Here is a 17,107-nt window from a genome sequence, read left to right as displayed (position 1 = left end):
AACCTCCTTAAATTCAAATAAATTTTAAAAAGTAATTTAAATTTTTGATAAATTTTAATCGGTTTTGTACGGTTTTTCACGGTTACCGCGCGGTAACCGTGCTTACCGCCAGGGCGCGGTAACCCCGACCCTGGCGGTTTGGGAAACCCTGACTGGTATATCTGAATATGGAAATCATTTTCATAGAAGTACTATCTTATTAAGTCATGCGTTCTCATGACTATAACTTTTGTCTCTATTAAATATATATTTATTTTTGTTTATTTAAGTATTTGTGAAACATGGTTCGTTGTAAATATAGCTATAACATAATAGATTCATTTTATTTGCAAATAACGGTATTGTTATAACAACAAATATTTTGCCAAATATTTTTAAGTGTGTCTTTTGTTGTACTTTCTCTGGTCGTTAATGTTTGATACACTGATATTTTCTGCATGGAAAAAATATAGATTTACTATATCCATGTTGTTTTACGGAATTTTCTACAGTTCTATGTACCTATTTCGTCCTACCAAATTTCCTATATTATATGCATGTTGTTGTTGGAAAAAAAACTACACATATATTGTTGCATTTATTTACCTAAGTCATGACTCATGAAAAAATACTTAAGTACTCTGTTTATTATAAAATAATTTTGTAAATTATTTATATAAAATTTTACAATAGCATAATTTATTATAAGAAGTTGGACTAAAGGTGTCAGATGTAAATTTATATCTCTAGCTAGCATATGCCTCATTATTTGATCATAAAGACTAAATTAACCACATAGAGGTACATTTTGTACAATTACAAAATTATGAGTACTTTCAGGGTCTGGTATAATCGTAACAAAATCTGTAGAATTTACTATGTTTACAGCTTATACAGTGTAATTATCTGAATTTGAAGATATTTGTAGATATAGGCTGAGGGTTAGTTTTTTTATTAAAATTTACTATAGAACCAAAGTGAAAAAATGCAATCACAATAACATCTCCCGGTGCTCTCTGGAATCATCAGGAAACCCTCTGGTTTGATGAGTAATGTTTTTCTTTTCACTGTCTTCACATTTTTTTTCATCTGACGGCCAAGATTCATTCCGCCTTTCAATTCTACGGCTATTAATTAACATGTGACGTGGCTCACTTTGGTAACCTATTGAGATTGCTTTTTCATATTTGGGGGTATTTCATATTTTATACATCGACATCAACTATCCAAATTGTTTTTGGGAGTAGCTATATTTATAGCATCATCCTTTTCACCAAAAAATAGTCGGCATGTATTTACATTGTAAGTCCCTAAATTACATATGTAATTTTAGTGTATTTACGATGTAAGTCTCAACATTATATATGTAAGTGGTGTGTAAGTGGGGTATAACTACTATGTAAATTTGTACCACTAATATATACTCCCTCCGTTTCAGGTTACAAAAATGTTTTGACTTTGGTCAAAGGCAAACTGCTTGAAGTTTGACCAAGTTTAATAAAAAATAATAATAATATTTTTGACCCAAGTTAAATTTATTATAAAAAATATATTTAATTATTAATTTAATAAAACTAATTTTGTAATATAAGTATTATTATATTTGTCTATAAACTTAGTTAAATTTGAAGCAGTTTAACTTTGACCAAAGTCAAAACATCTTATAATCTGAAACAGAGAGAGTACTAATTACATATTTACTCCCTTCGTCCCATTATAAGTGCAGCCATAAGTTTTTTGTGCCCAACGTTTAACCGTCCATCTTATTTGAAAAAAATATGAAAAAATTTAAAAAGTTAAGTCACGCATAAAGTACTATTTATAGTTTATCAAATGCCTGTGCGTTGCAATGGGTGAAGAATATTTTAATCCTATTATTGTTATATAATTTATTTAAGATGAAATTTACTGTGGGAGTCGCTTGGATATATAATTTTTTAGAAAGTCATGAGCTGCAGTTAGGAGTTCGATCGTCTCAAGTTAGCATGCGAGTTTTTTTAAACATATTTCTTATATGATTCCTTATGTATTACCAAAAGTGGATGATCTTAAGAACCGACTCAAATACAGATATGTATTTCCAAAAGCAAATGAACTTAAAAACTGCCTCATACACGGATGACGTACCAAAATACCGGTAAAAACATCTTTAATTTTTATAATAGTAGACATAACAATAAAAACACTAACCATAAAAATATTTCAAACAATACAGATGGTCAAAGTTGGACACTGAAACCCACAAGTACGCTTATTATGGGACGGAGGGAGTATACTTTAATTACATTTGACTTTTTACACCTAAAAGACCCTATTTTAATCGCTCATTGAAAGCGGCAGCAAACGCACTTTTAAACCACGTAAGCCTTGGATGAATCTCCTTAAGCCTAGGTAAATGTAGACTCAAATCTAACTTTAAACTCCTTTTCCAGGAGAGAACCTCAGGCTAAATTCCATTGAAAATTAGGTTATTTCTCTTCTTCCAAATATTCTAGGTAGCCAAAAACATAAGTTCCATGAAACAGAGATTAGAGAAAGAAAAGCACTCTGTGAAAGAAAAGCACTCTGTGATTGGATCATACGATGAAACTCCTGGGAAGTGCTCCAATTCCAACCCAGCACACTCCAACAACTGCATACTGAAACTGCGAGTAAAGAAAAGATGTTCCCTTGTTTCCCCTATATATTCTAAGAGCAGCAGGCGCAATAGACAGTTGCATTGTCAGGAACACAATGCTTTCTATATAGAAGATCTCTTGTATTAACTCTATCCATAAAGAAGAGCCAACCAAAGTCCTCGACTTCCTCCTCAAGTTCATGTTTGGCTTTCCATGCCCTCCTCGTCCATGTGCTCTAGGAGCTTCGCCACGATCGTACATGGTCGCACTATGAGAGGACTATTGTTGTCACCGAAGGGAGCACGTGGGACCCTTGTGGTCGGTCGAGGCATGTCACCTAGCTAGATAATCTGGTGGGAAAGCGTGGCAGTTCGACCTTGTGGGGGCGGTCGTCGCTGCTAACCTTGCCAACGAGCTTGGTGGCGCAAAGCAGGAGACGACGATGAGCGCTTAACAGCGTGGATCTGGTGGTAGGATGACCTCAAGCTTCTCTGCCCTTTATAGACGACGTATCGGACCTTGAGGTCGAGGGATCCAGCCGCCGCTGGTGATGGGCCAGATTGGGGTGGAGCAGCTCAATCAACCGCGAAGAAGCGTGGGCTCGAGACCTCGTCGGCGATGACCACCACAACAATGCGTCGGCAATGACCATGATGAGATCACCGCACGCACCCACCTCAAACTTAAGCTCAAACTGCACGAGAAGGCCACCAATGCCATGACAGTCCACATGCAAACGGGATCGAGAGGGAACCAGGAAAGAGAGAAGGAGAATCTTTACCTATTATAAAAATTGAATATGTTTTCGCTGCAGGGAAAAACTCTCGCGTCGCCCTCCCCAAGGGGCAGCACGGAAGGCATCGATCTCCGGCCGCCCCCTCCCCCCATCTTCCTCCTCCACCTCGACGCCGCTTGAGCGGCCGCCGGCAAAGCCGCGCGGCGGCAAGGACGGAGGCGGCGGGGCTCCTCGCTCGTTGACGTCGTCTCGTTGGGCAGCCGGGGGAGCAGCCCAGGGCGTGGCGACGGTGACAGGGGTGGCGACTGGCGATGGGGATAGAGATGGCGGCGAGGAAGGCGACGACGACGGCAGGGGCGCGGCTGGGTCGATGGCGGTGGGGACGGCGGAGGCTGGGACGACGGCGGCAGGGATGGCGGTGGCGGCAGAGGCGCCGGATCCGGCCGCGCTGGAGGCGGATCCGGCCCCCCCGGCGGCCGGATCGGGCGAGCTCGTGGCGGGGGCGGCGGAGCTCGCGACGACGTGGCGGCGGCAGCAAGGCGAGCTCGTGGTAGGGGCGCCCGTCGCGGCGGCGACGGCGGTCCGAGGCCCACGGCGGCAGTGACTTCCATCGGCAGGCACTTCTGGAGGTGCTGCTGTCGGCGGTGACTTCAATCCTCTCATTCTCAAACACACCCTAATTCCTTAGCAGGATCGATTTGGCCATCGTTTTGGTTTGAGACTAACTTGTACGACACAGGATGAGCATTACTAAAATTTTGGTATTAATGGGTTGGCCAAATTGTTTTGTGAGCAACGATTTTGATCGGCTTGCTTTGTGCATCAATCTAAACAAGCCCGTAAAACAAAAATATTTTATCATCAATTATCCTCTCTTCTCTTTCCCCATTCCCACCGACGGTCAAATAAAGTAATTAGCGTATGATTAATAAAGTATTAACTATTACCAATTTAAAAGATTGGCTTATTTAATTTTTTGAGAAGAAACTTCCTATTACATTGCCATAAAAATGTCACGGAAATCTATACTAATCCCTTCTTTTTATAAAGTTAAGACCAAAAGCTAAAATTTGGTGAAGCCATGTCATCATTTAATTATCAGCCGTTGAAATTGTCAGCCGTTGGATTACATCTAAGTGGTCCTCGTTGCATCCCTTCGCTGCCTCCGGCCTTCCGCACCATATCGCCTCCCCCTGGCCTCATCGACTATTTGCCTCCCGCTGCCTCACCGCATATTCGCCTCCCCCGACAGCAACAGCGACTACGGTGGCGACGGACTCTATCGATGGCGACAACGACGCGGCGGCGGTCGCGGACGAGCGCGGCGTCGGCGGCGGTCGCGGACGAGCGTGGCGTCAGCGGCGACGGTCGCGGACGAGCGCGGCGGCGACGGCGGCGGATGCGGACGAGCGCGGCGACGGCGGCGGCGGCGGCAGCGGACGCGGATGAGGGCGGCGGTGGCGGAGGTCGCGGTCGAGGGCGGCGGCGGACCACGCACGCGGAAGGTTCCCCTTCAGATTCCATCATTGAAGAAGCAGGTAGAGCAAGTGGGCACCTCTGCGACTCTTCCCTTCCCGTCAATATGGAGATCGAAGCCTGTTAATCCAATTTATTCTCCCTCTAAACGGCTTTCAATTCATCCTCTAGCTAGATAAACCACAAGAACCATCGTCCACGCTGGGAGGCAAGGCATCATCAGTCAAGCAGAAGCAATAGCTAGGTTGGCGCATGCCGTAGGCTGGGTTATCGACTTCCTGCCTGAGAAGAACTTTACGAAGCAAGAGCAAGGCATGAAGTGTGTTTTTCTTTGATTCATGTGCTCTTAACAGTGTTACTTACAGATCTATCAGGCTTTCAGGAAACATATATGCTCTTTATCCCACTAAGGTATAATATTTTCTTTTCTCTCTCCATCGATTGTGTATATAGATTCCACTGTTGGATAGCAGTCCCACGATGCATCTGCATGATGATTCATATAATTGGCTAACCAGTGTGCAGTTTTTATCAATGTGTAATTTACTGGATACTCAATTATGCAGATGCCATGCCCAGCAATTGTATAAGAACTGTAAGACTTGATCAATGTTTTTTTTAATGTATATGATTGGCATTGTGGTTTTCTGTAGGCTTCTGTCAGACTTGATCTGTTGAAACCAACCACAAATGTGCTACCCTTTTTTCCGGTCATGGTGCTGCTACCATATTCATATGCAAAAGAAGAAATACTCTGTTGCTTAAATAAGGAACGCTTTCTTTTTTCATATATAAGTAGTATTCATATTCTTCTATCTCATATTACAGTTTTGCTCATATGGAAATAGAGATAGTTAGATGAATAAATTTGAAGATCGTCATGGGCTCATTAATTCATTGTGGCCTTACTTTCAGGTTCTTACCTACCTTTCCCTCAGGCAAGTGTGCTACAAACTTTTTGGTGACAAAAGAGAGTTTATATATGTGGTCCGGGGCACATTTATTTTCTTTAGTGAACCAACTTTACACTGAGATTTATGCTACATGTCTTCCTTCACAGTAGAATTATTATCGGTTTTGATGTTTTTAGTACTTATAGAATGGACATCTCAATCAGAATGTTTCTTCCAAACTGACGAACAGAAGTTTTTTTTTTCATGGTGTTTGCTGGACTTACAGGTCAAATGCTATTTTATTTTTTGGAAGTCGATTGACAAACCGTGCATTCATCTCCGCTCATCTCCAAATGATAACATAAAATCTATTACGTAATTTGTTGTTTGATAACTTTAGAGTAGTGATAACTGGTATTTTTATTTTTCTCATGATGGGTTTATAATTTTACCTTTGAACAGTTCTTTGACTATGTGATTGTCTGGCCTAGGTGACGTTGGTGATGAGCTGTGAGCATACACTTCTATATCTTATTATTTTTAGTTCTAAAATTAATTATGCTGTACTATTCTTTGTTTTCAGAAATTGAATGGTTTGTCAGATTTTTATTCAAAAATATTATATTTTCTTTTCACAAATTGAACATAGAGTACCGTCTCACACGCTGCTCATCATGTTTTTTATACTTTAATGTACACACGAACTATATAGTTAATGCTATTTTTCTTCTTTCATTAAGCCATACCATTTTAATTATTTATAGCTCTATGGTCCACATTGTCCTTTGTGTCCCATCATCTTAGTTTTTTCCTTTAGACGATCAAGCAATATTTGATCTAAAATATCATAAAGCAAATCATCTCAATTGCTTATAGTTTTCTCGATGATTATAAAATATGCAATTATATGAAGCATACAAAATCGTGTCATTTAGTTGAAAGAACACATCTTCATCTTATATTTATTTTCTATGTTTATCATACGAAATTCCCGTAGCAATGCGCGGGGTTTCATCTAGTATAAAAAGGAGGAGTTGCCCCCCTCCAATCCCACATGCTAAATCACCCGGATCAATCCCTACCGTCCATCCGTATCTGCATCGCCATGATCTACGATCCCTACCGTCCAGTGTCCACCACGATTTCACCCTCTCCACCGCGCAAACACCGCGAGAAGACTACGCCTCCGCGCTACTCACTCCTCGCGTGTACGGCTCCGCTGCCTCACTCCACCGCTGCCCCTGCCAGAGCCGAGTTCTTCTCCAGCCGTCGTCGCCGCACTCCACCGCTGCCCCGCCGGAGCCGAGGTCTTCCCCAGCCGCCGCCGGAACCCGAGACCACCCTTGACGGCACAGAGGTCGTTCCAAGCCGCCACCGCACTCCACCGCAGCCTGCCCCCACCGGCACAATGGTGGTTCCATCTTCTGCCGGACCAGTGCCCGGGATTGCCCCCGACGGTGCCGAGGTCATTCCCAGCCGCTGCCGCACTCTACCACAGCCTGCCCCCACCAGCCACGAGGTGTGTCCCTACCGCTGTCAGTCTCCTTCTGCCGCAAATCACATCAGGATACCTCCGCAGCATGCCCCCGCCGGCGCAGAGGTGGTTCCCCCTTCCGCCGGAGCCACGCCCGGGACTTCCCCCTCCGAGGCCGAGGTGGTTCCTCCATCCACCGGAGGCTGGAGCTGCGTCTGGGCCTGCCCCTCCGGCGCCGAGGTGGTTCCCCGCCCACCTTTGCCTCCCACCTTTTTTTGCTATTTGTTCCCGAAAGTGCGTTATGCAGGTACTGTAGATGCTCGATAAAATGCTTACTCGATGGAACGACGCGACGGCAGGAGGTCACAACTAGGAGTTCAGCGGTTGTGGAGGGGCAATGATGTTGGATTTGGCAGTGCATAAGGCCCCAGATTAGTGTCTGCTCCCATATGGTTTGTAAATTGTAATTCGGATTCCAGGCAATCCATTGAGTTGTGCAGCGGCATTTCACTCTTCCAGTTGCAATTGACATTGTTATCTAGATTTTTGAGATTTTCATAAAACTCATCCAGGTCGCTTAAGTTGTGCTGCAGGCAAGCTTCCTGAATCCTGAGAGAATTTTGCACATGTATTGCACTTTCAGGTTTTATAAAAATCTCCACTGTGCCAAAAATGTAGCACCTACCTGGGTTCATCTTTATTTCTCTCACCAATATTGCAGTTCAGCATGCATAGACACAATGCAGGTCCCTATTCAGCTCAAATTGACATTCTGGACATTGGACCACCTCACCTCGCGCCGCGACATCACCACCGTTACTGCTACATACAAACTGCTGCATTCCCCTTTCTGTTGGATTGTAGCTGGTGGGGGAACATTGATTTGTTCTTTAGAAATTCAGTAAATAGGCATTTGTAAGTGTGGCATCCGATGGTTATATGCTATGGTCATTTTTCATTAAACGTTGACTCAACTTTGTGGTATGTTTTCAGTTTTGTTTAGCCATTAAACTTTGGAGGAACTACAGACTAAACTTGTAGATGCAGAGGCCATAATAGATTTGTAAGAGGCAATGGATTTTAGTATTCAGTAATCTTGATTTCAGGTAAATTAAATATCATTGCACAATCAAGAAATATATTTTGTTAATGTTTGCAATAACTTGAATGGTGGTAACCTTCTGTTTCAGCTTGTCAATTTGATGCGTGATTGGGTTTTCAGGGTCAGAGCAACAAGCGTGAATGCGTGATTGAGCGGATACACTACTGAGGTTCTTGAGAGTAAATATAATGTTGTATTTCTTCTTTCATAATTAACATTTTCACTAATATATTTCAGCAATTTACATGGTATGGATGTCCTTCTTTAGTATATTTACTTTTGTTAACTATATAAAATTACATATATGCCAAGTTGTTATATATTTTCAGAAAGCTTGCATTATTCAACGAGTTCAATGATAGGAGGCTAGATATATAGATTAAATTGAATGGAATTATATTTAACTATCTCTGGATGGTGCTTCATGCCTCCATGTGATGTTCATGTCATATTGCAGGTACTCATCATTGAGTTTCTTGGCAAGATCGATCATGGTGACATTTAGACTAAACCGACAGACATGGTTGTGTCAATAGCTCTTGTTTTACATGGACCTGTAATGCAAAAGGCCAAACTGAATTACCTTATTTTACACCAATATTTCAGGTTCGTTTCCTTTTTCTCTGAATCAACATGATCAATTCTTGGTTTGATTCTTTACATGAAATGTACATATGGTTTGGAAAGACCATACATGATTATCATACAATCAGACTAGCAAGACGTTGATCAGTTAGTTCTCATGAATACTGTCTCTTAATAATTCTCTTGTTGCTCAGATGTTTGCTGCATCTGTTCATCCATCTGCATGAGATGTTCATAAGTATTGTTCATTGCTTCTGTCGTGTTACAGACTTGATGGGGGTTCCCAATTCTTTGTTTTAAATTTTAAATCATTTTGAGCTTTCCGGATGTGCCAGAGCATGATTAGCATTTTCTGCAGAACAAGCATGTAGGCCAAAAATATCATGTATACTTTGCAAAGACATAAAGCAATATATTTTCATGTTAAAGTCAGAATTAGACCAAATCAGTCTACTAAAGTAGCAGTGGAGGAATAAATGCTTTTCATCTTCTTATTGCCCACATATCATATATGATGAGCTGATGGCACTTATCCTATCATTCCTATGATGAGGTTCTGTTCTGTTGGCAAAGCTCTCCTGCATGAGAAATCTCAAGCAAATGTGTGCACCCTAGGAGAAACAAATTTGTGTTTCCAAGTCTATATCAGAATATTAACAGTTAAAGTATTTACCTGGGTTTGTCGTGGATGCAGTTTGGTGAAGAGGAATGTTTCTAGCATAGCTTGTCTTCAGTGTCTTGCTGAACTATTTGTTCCTGCATGATAGCTTGCACAGCGGCACTGTTCAAAATTGAGAGAATTTTTTTGTTCATCCCTGTTTTTATTATGATCCCAAAGATCACCACATTGTCTGACATTTGAGATGGAAGAAAGATAACATTAAGATGATCATTTTGTATGTTGTCCCAAACTGAGCACAATGGCTGATTTCAGATAGAAACATCACCTATTGTCAGTTGCCAGGCTGAAGCATTAGAAGGGACTTGTCTTATTTTTAATATTGAAGCCCAACGGGTAGATCTTGGAAGATTATTTGGGGTTTTCCAAAAAGAAGTGTTTGAAAAATATTTTGATTTTAAGATTAGAGACATGAAGCTGTCTTGATCAGAGGCAATTCTCTAGGCAGTTTGGATTAAGATGCTTTGATAACCTGCCTGCAAATCTCTAATACCGAGGCAACCTTCAGAAATTGGCTCTATCTACAAATGCCATTCCAAGATTTAAGATGCATATACATTTCTCTCCTCCAACCTTTTGAATGCCAATCCATCAGAACTTTCTAACGACAGCTATGAGCTTTGAAATAAGGGTTTTGGAATGAAGAAATGTCAACACAGAATGGATGACATTTTCTGAGAGCTAACCTTCCAATACGACGTCTAGAGCATGTTCTATAAGGACTTATTGGTGGTCTGGTGGATGGCTTTCCAGTTGTACATTACAAACTAGGTTACTGAGCGCGTGATGTATATACTTATATCGTGAGCATTAATATGATGAAAAAATGTGTTATTTGAAACCTTCTAAACTTTTAATTTCACATATTCCAAACAATTTTACTTCCACCAGTGTATATACAAAATTTTTACGTGATATAAGCTAACATTTGGCTTTTCCACGATAGGCCCAAAATCAATAACAGTGTAATGTAATTTCCTTGAAATTGAATTTTCAAAATTATGCAATACGGTAGATTTGTATGTTAGTTGGAGGCAAGTATTTTGTGGAATTTATATTGGTCATGACGTATATTGCACGTACACGATTACTAGTATGAAAGAGTGGATCAGTTTTCCATTAGCCAAAAGTGATCGTGTACTAATTGGTGCAGCCAAGTTCCAAGAATGAAAAAAGAGACAAAAGTGGATATTTCAAGGAAGCGGAAATGGTAAACAATCCAAGCTACACTCTAGTACTACTTAGAGTAAGTACACAATAGCGGGCTATAAGCCAGCTGGAAATATATTTTAAGGAGATAAATGAGGAGAGAAAAGAGCAGCGGGCTACAGATTTGTAGTCAGCTGTAGCATGGACTCCAAGACATAATGTGTATATGACAGGTGGGACCAGATATTAATAGTGTAGTATATAACTATTGTATGAATGTGCTATTAGATTGGTTATAAATAAATTGGAGCTGGTAATTGGCTATACTGTTAGCTTGCTCTTAGTATGTTGCAAGGTGCATAGAAAGAAAGGAAGAAAGGAAAAAAATTAAATCGTTACAATACAGGCGTGCATATGCAGTCGGCTGGGTTGTTTTTTTTTTAAACTTAAACCTCCATTAATATAAAACGACAGAGTTCACTGGAATAAATCCCAGTACATTGCCAAACAGATAAAGAGAGCATAAAACCATCTGTTTCCAATGAACGGAAAACTGCACTAGGGCTACAATCTTCATATTGAAACCACACAACAGAGAAGTTGCACATCGACAGGGAGCTGCGATAATGCCGTGACGAATGCAACCTTGGGCCTCCTTCGGCGTGCAGCACGCTCGACAAACCGGCAATCCCCATCCGGTTGCCTCTACGAAGACTGCACAAAAACGGAGGTCTGCTGTTGAGCCATAGATTTTGGATTAAGCATAACCGGACTCAGCAAGAGATGTCCACAGAGTTCGTCATTAAATCTGAGGAGCGTGAGCTCAACCCGAACAACAAACCCTGCATGGAGCAAGCTGGTAGGAAACACATAGAAAGAAGGAGCCCACATCTAAATCCCCAAACCAACTGAATAACTCGATTGGTGGCAAACAGACTGTTGTCTTCTTGGATCGACTTACGGGGATGGGGAAGAGAAATCCTGTGAATCTTGACGGATGGAACCTTGGCATTGGAAGCTCTCGAACCGCCACCTCGTCGACGGGCTATCATCATGCACCACGAGCAGCAAGCTCCGGGCGACAGCAGATCCAGACGATGCAAGCCACGAGAAGTCACCGCACGCAACGCTAGGAACGGGGTGGCAACCTCCCGGCCGCAAACGACGATGCAGCCGCCGCCGCCGCCGCAAGGAGCCAGCTCCTTCCGTCGATTCATCCACAGGTCTTTGGATCTCGCACCTCCACCGCCACCAACTGCCGTCGCCGCCGACCACAACGGCACCCATGGAGACTCGTCGGCAAAAACACCAACTAAGGACAAACCCTAACTACAGGAAACACCTGACGACCTAAAAACAAATCTAACTATACAATACTAGTGGAGGGGAGGTGGCCGGACCCCTCCTCCAACCCTCGCCGGCGGCAAACCGCCAGAATCGAAGGGGAAGAGGGGCCCGAGGGGAGGGATTTTGGGAAGGGAACTGTAGAGAGATGAGCGGAACGAGAGAAGGGGAAAGCGCCTCCGGTTTGAATGTATATCGTGATGGACTGATGACTGGTTCCAGCCGGGTTGGGTAGAACCTGTGGTTGCATGTACTCGGCCGAAAACTGTGCCCAGTAGGAATCGGCGGGGTGGCCGGCAGTGATCAGGGGCTCAGCTGGGCCCAAGATCATCGGGCCGTCGGGCGCTACCACCGGAGTCGGGAGTCGAGTCGAGGTACCGTACGCCGCGCTGGACAGCACAGCAGACAGCACCCTAGCCTTTGACCGCGCGGATGGTGGCGGCGGCTTTAGCTCGTCGATCGACGAAACTCCCGGAGTCCCGGCCGGCCGCAGGCCGGCTACACCCAAACCCCAGCACGGCTGATCAGATTCGTCGATGGAGATGAGAAGATTGGTTTGGCTTGTGGCAGGGGCTAGCGACCAGCTCAGACTAGTCCTACAACTCTTTCGTGTTAGGATACAGTTGAGCAATGCAAACAAGATGAATTGGGAAAAAAAAGAGAAAAAGAATACTGCTAGTAGATATACTTTATTTATTCTGGACATCAGCAAATACAACTACTAATTAATTGCACGGAATGAAAATACTAGGTACAGTAAATTTTGGAGCATAAATACAACTGATACGCTGAGAAAACATGTTGAAATAGTAAATAGACAGATAGATCGAGCTACACGTACATTGATGTAATTAATATCTTATGAGCTAACATCTCACTAGACACTAGTTCTTCACGATCACGAGCCCATCCCCGTCTTCCTTGTCGGCCACCTCCTTGCTCTCCTTGCCATATCCAGCTCAATTTTGGCAATGTGCTGATCATCCAACACTTCTTCCGTACATGATCCTCTAGGCCAAATCATTATACACAGACGATCAAATGCTTCATCTCTTCTTCTAACCCCCAAACTCCAGTACAATTCATCTGCTTCCTTGCTGCCCCACCATTGCCCATTATTTTTATGAGAAATAAGCACAGCACAAGTTAATCTGCGCCAGTGAACTACTTCTTCTGCCACCTTATCGGGAAGACGGGTGCCTTTGGACCATCCTTGCCGTACCCACTCACGAATATTTCTTAACCGTACAGTTTCTGTCAACGTAACTACGACTGTCGCTAGTGCTTTTCCAAGAACTTTATTATCTATGGAGGGCTGGTAGTTTGATAAAGGGTCACTGGTGGAGAAACCATCTTTCGTCGGTCGGCCGATTTCCACAATAGTCCCGGATGCAATAAAAACCGGGGCTAAAGATGATCTTTAGTTCCGGTTCAAAAGGGTAACGGGCATATTTGATCTTTAGTCCCGGTTTGTGTTACCAACCGGGACTAAAGATCATCTTTAGTCCCGGCTCGAATGCTGTCAGGGCCTGTCAGGCACCCCCGGGATCTTTAGTCCCGGTTGGTATACGATCTTTAATCCCGGTTGGTGTTACCAACCGGGACTAAAGATCCCGGTGATCTTTAGCCCCGGTTGGTGCTACCAACCAGGACTAAAGTCCCACCCCTATATATATGTCTTTTTCCTCCTCCAGCTGCCCGAGCAAGCTTCAAAATTTCTTCAAAAAAGAGGGGAGGTCATGCCAAAATTTCTATTGAATTTATTTTGGTGATTACATACAAATCGGAGGTGCCTAAAAGGTTTGCAACTTCATCCTCCAATGTTTTTTTTGTCATACTACATTTGCACCTATGTTTTGCACACTTTTTTTGTCTCCAAAATTTAGTTGTAAGTTGATGAGAGAGAAAATGTGTGTGGGGAAGAAAGAATATATAGAAATTTAGTTCATTTGCTAAACAAGGTTTTATAAAATAGTTGAGAAGGAAAACTCTAGTGAAAGTTAATCTTAAATAATAGAAAACAAACTAAAATGAAAATTAAAAGAAGTAAAACACATTAAAATTAGTTTAAAACTTTACAAATAGTTTTTAAGAATTATTTGGTGTAATATTTTATGATTTTTGTATGAATAAAGATATCTTATAATTATTGTATGACTGTCATTATTGTAAGAATAATTATTTGTGTACGGTTTTTTTGACTCATGTAGATGGATCGGCAATGGATGTACGCTGACCGGCGGTCCAAAGAGTTTATTGACGGCGTGCACTATTTTTTGAGAGTGGCCGAAGCTAACAGGCAAAGGGGTTTTATTTGTTGTCCATGCAATAGGTGTAAGAATCAGAAGGAGTATTCTGCATCCAGGACTATTCATTTCCACTTGTTTGAGTCGGAGTTCATGCCAAGCTATAATTGTTGGACATCCCACGGAGAGCAAGGTGTTGAAATGGAAGAAGATGAAGTGGAAGACGACAATATTCCGAACTTTGCTCAGTATGTTGGATTTGAAGGAAATCAAACGGGCGAGGAGGAAATAGCTGCTGATGGTAACGACGTTGCGGATGATCTTGGTCAGATGTTGCAGGACGCCAGGGAGGACTGCGAAAGTGAAAAGGAGGCCCATAAATTGGACAAGATGTTGGAGGACCACAGAACTTCGTTGTACCCAGGTTGCGAGCAGGGGCACAAAAAGTTGGATACCACTATGGAGTTGTTGCAATGGAAGGCAAAAAATGGGGTTAGTGACAAGGCATTTGGCGATTTATTGAAACTCGTCAAGAACATTCTTCCGGGGGGAAACAAATTGCCCGAGACAACGTACGAGGCTAAGAAGATAGTCTGCCCGTTAGGACTGGAAGTTCATAAGATTCACGCATGTCCGAACGATTGTATCCTATATCGCGGTGAGGAGTATGAGAACCTAGAAGCATGCCCTGTTTGCAAAGCACTACGATACAAGATTAGACGGGACGATCCAGGAGAAGTTGACGGGCAGCTAACAAAGAAGAGAATTCCTGCTAAGGTGATGTGGTATTTCCCTATAATACCACGGCTAAGGCGTTTGTTCAGGAACAAGGGGAATGCTAGAATGTTGCGATGGCACGCTGAAGAGCGTCAACAGGACGGGATGCTGAGACACCCCGCCGATGGTTCGCAGTGGCGAAACATCGACAGAAAATTTAAAGAATTTGGAAAGGACGGACGAAACATACGGTTTGGTTTGAGTACGGATGGCATGAATCCTTTTGGAGAGATGAGCAACGGCCATAGCACTTGGCCCGTTACGATGTGTATCTACAACCTCCCCCCTGGCTATGCATGAAGAGGAAGTACATAATGATGCCGATTATTATTCAAGGCCCCAAGCAACCTGGTAACGACATCGACGTGTACCTAAGACCACTGGTCGAAGATCTTAAACAGTTGTGGAAGAAGGAAGGTGTCCCCGTGTGGGACGAGGACAAACAGGAGGAGTTTAACCTACGAGCGCTGCTGTTCGTAACCATCAACGATTGGCCTGCACTTAGCAACCTATCCGGACAGTCCAACAAGGGGTACAAGGCTTGCACTCACTGTATGGATGAAACAGAAAGTACGTATCTTAAGCACTGTAGGAAGAGTTTTTCACAATTTAATTTACTATCTTTCATATGCTACTTATATATGACTATTCGAATTTTTAAAAGGTTTAAATCATGCATGTGGCATTTACATATGTTAATTAGAGTTTTTAGCATTTAATTTAATATAATTCCTACGCTAAGTACATATGATGATTACAATTTTTATTAATTTTAAATCATGCAGTATGTACATACATATCTTAATTAGAGTTTTTACCAATATAATAATATCATTCATATATATGCTAAGTATATATGATTATTGGAATTTTTATTAATTATATTTGCTTATTACGATTTATCCACTTAATTTATCACAGACAAAAATAATTTTTCGAAGTAATTGTCATTAATCTTTGTACTTTAAATAATGTTAATGCATTAACTTCTATTTTATAAACACATATGTAAGCGAAAATCATATGCAGTGCTATAATCTTTAGTCCCGGTTCTTAACCCTAACCGGGTTTAAAAAGAATTTCGAAATAGCGGGAAAAGATATTTACTCCCGGTTGTTGAGAACAACCGGGACTAAAGATATCTTTAGTCCCGGTTGTTCAACCGGGACTAAAGATATCTTTAGTCCCGGTTGTTCTCAACAACCGGGAGTAAAGATCCGGGGGTATATATATTCCCGGTGCGCCCTCGTCTTCTTCACCAACACTTAGACGTTTTCGGCCGATCGATCTCTCTCGGCCTCTCTCCTTCACCGCCACTGCCTAGGGCAAATCCCCGCGCCGACGCTGCCGTATCTCGCCGTCATCTCGAGCTCGTCGTCCTCGCCGCCGCCTCCGCTGCCGCCGCATCTCTGGGGTGAGAGCCGCCGCCGCCAAATCTCCCTTCATGCATCTCGATCTCTCCGATCTCGATCTCTCTCCGTCGCGCCGCCCGCCACGAGACGCCGCGCCACGACGACGACGCGCCACGACGACGACGCGCCACGCCGCCGCCTTCGCCGCATGCCAACGCCACGCCGCCGCCGCCGTCGCCACGCCGCCGCGCGCGCAATGCCGCCGCCGCCACGCCACGCCGCCGCCGCCACGGCCCCGCAACGCCACGCCGCCGCGCCAACCGCCGCCCCGATGCCGCCACACCGCCGTTAACGAACGAGAACGAGAACGATCGAACGAACGAGAGCGAGAACGAACACGTCAACGTACGTTGCCGCGAGAACGTGAACGAGAACGAGAACGATCGAACGAACGAGAGCGAGAACGAACACGTCAACGTACGTTGCCGCGAGAACGTGAACGAGAACGAGAACAATCGAACGAACGAGAGCGAGAACGAGAACGATCGAACGAAGACAAGCGAGAACGAGGGAACGAACGTGAATGAGAACGAGCGAATGAACGAGGACGAACGTTAACGTGAAATGCAATATATATATATATATATATATATATATATATATATATATATATATATATATATATATATATATATAT

General features: G+C 43.0%; 1 protein-coding gene and 1 long non-coding RNA gene across 8 annotated transcripts; one reads left to right on the top strand and one right to left on the bottom strand.

The window, feature by feature from the left end:
• Positions 1-4,545: 4,545 nt before the first annotated feature.
• On the top strand, positions 4,546-9,596 carry LOC4333509 (SH3 domain-containing protein C23A1.17). Of its 7 annotated transcripts, XR_001544865.3 has the most exons (5): positions 5,962-8,091; positions 8,170-8,282; positions 8,367-8,447; positions 8,736-8,884; positions 9,558-9,596. XR_001544865.3 is itself a non-coding variant. In XM_066308733.1 (2 exons), the coding sequence occupies exon 2, from the start codon at positions 6,757-6,759 to the stop codon at positions 7,501-7,503; it is 747 nt and encodes a 248-aa protein (XP_066164830.1). In that variant the 5' UTR covers positions 4,546-4,871; positions 4,981-6,756; the 3' UTR covers positions 7,504-9,596. The 7 variants fall into 7 exon arrangements, 1 of the variants encoding a protein (XP_066164830.1); XR_010740122.1 differs by lacking the exon at positions 9,558-9,596 and having other exon boundaries at positions 8,736-9,025; XR_010740123.1 differs by lacking the exon at positions 9,558-9,596 and having other exon boundaries at positions 8,367-8,457; positions 8,736-9,025.
• Positions 9,597-10,998: 1,402 nt separating this feature from the next.
• LOC107278448 (uncharacterized) lies at positions 10,999-12,194 on the bottom strand. The gene is made up of 2 exons (XR_001544242.3): positions 11,653-12,194; positions 10,999-11,405 (listed from the first exon to the last, which is right to left on the bottom strand). It is a non-coding gene; the product is annotated as an uncharacterized lncRNA (long non-coding RNA).
• Positions 12,195-17,107: the final 4,913 nt, after the last annotated feature.

The sequence above is a fragment of the Oryza sativa genome, chromosome 3, assembly GCF_034140825.1.
Source record: "Oryza sativa Japonica Group chromosome 3, ASM3414082v1".
In the NCBI taxonomy this organism is placed as follows: Eukaryota; Viridiplantae; Streptophyta; class Magnoliopsida; order Poales; family Poaceae; genus Oryza; species Oryza sativa.
Note: the sequence above shows the minus strand (reverse complement) of the source record. Positions and strands in the feature narration are given on the sequence as shown.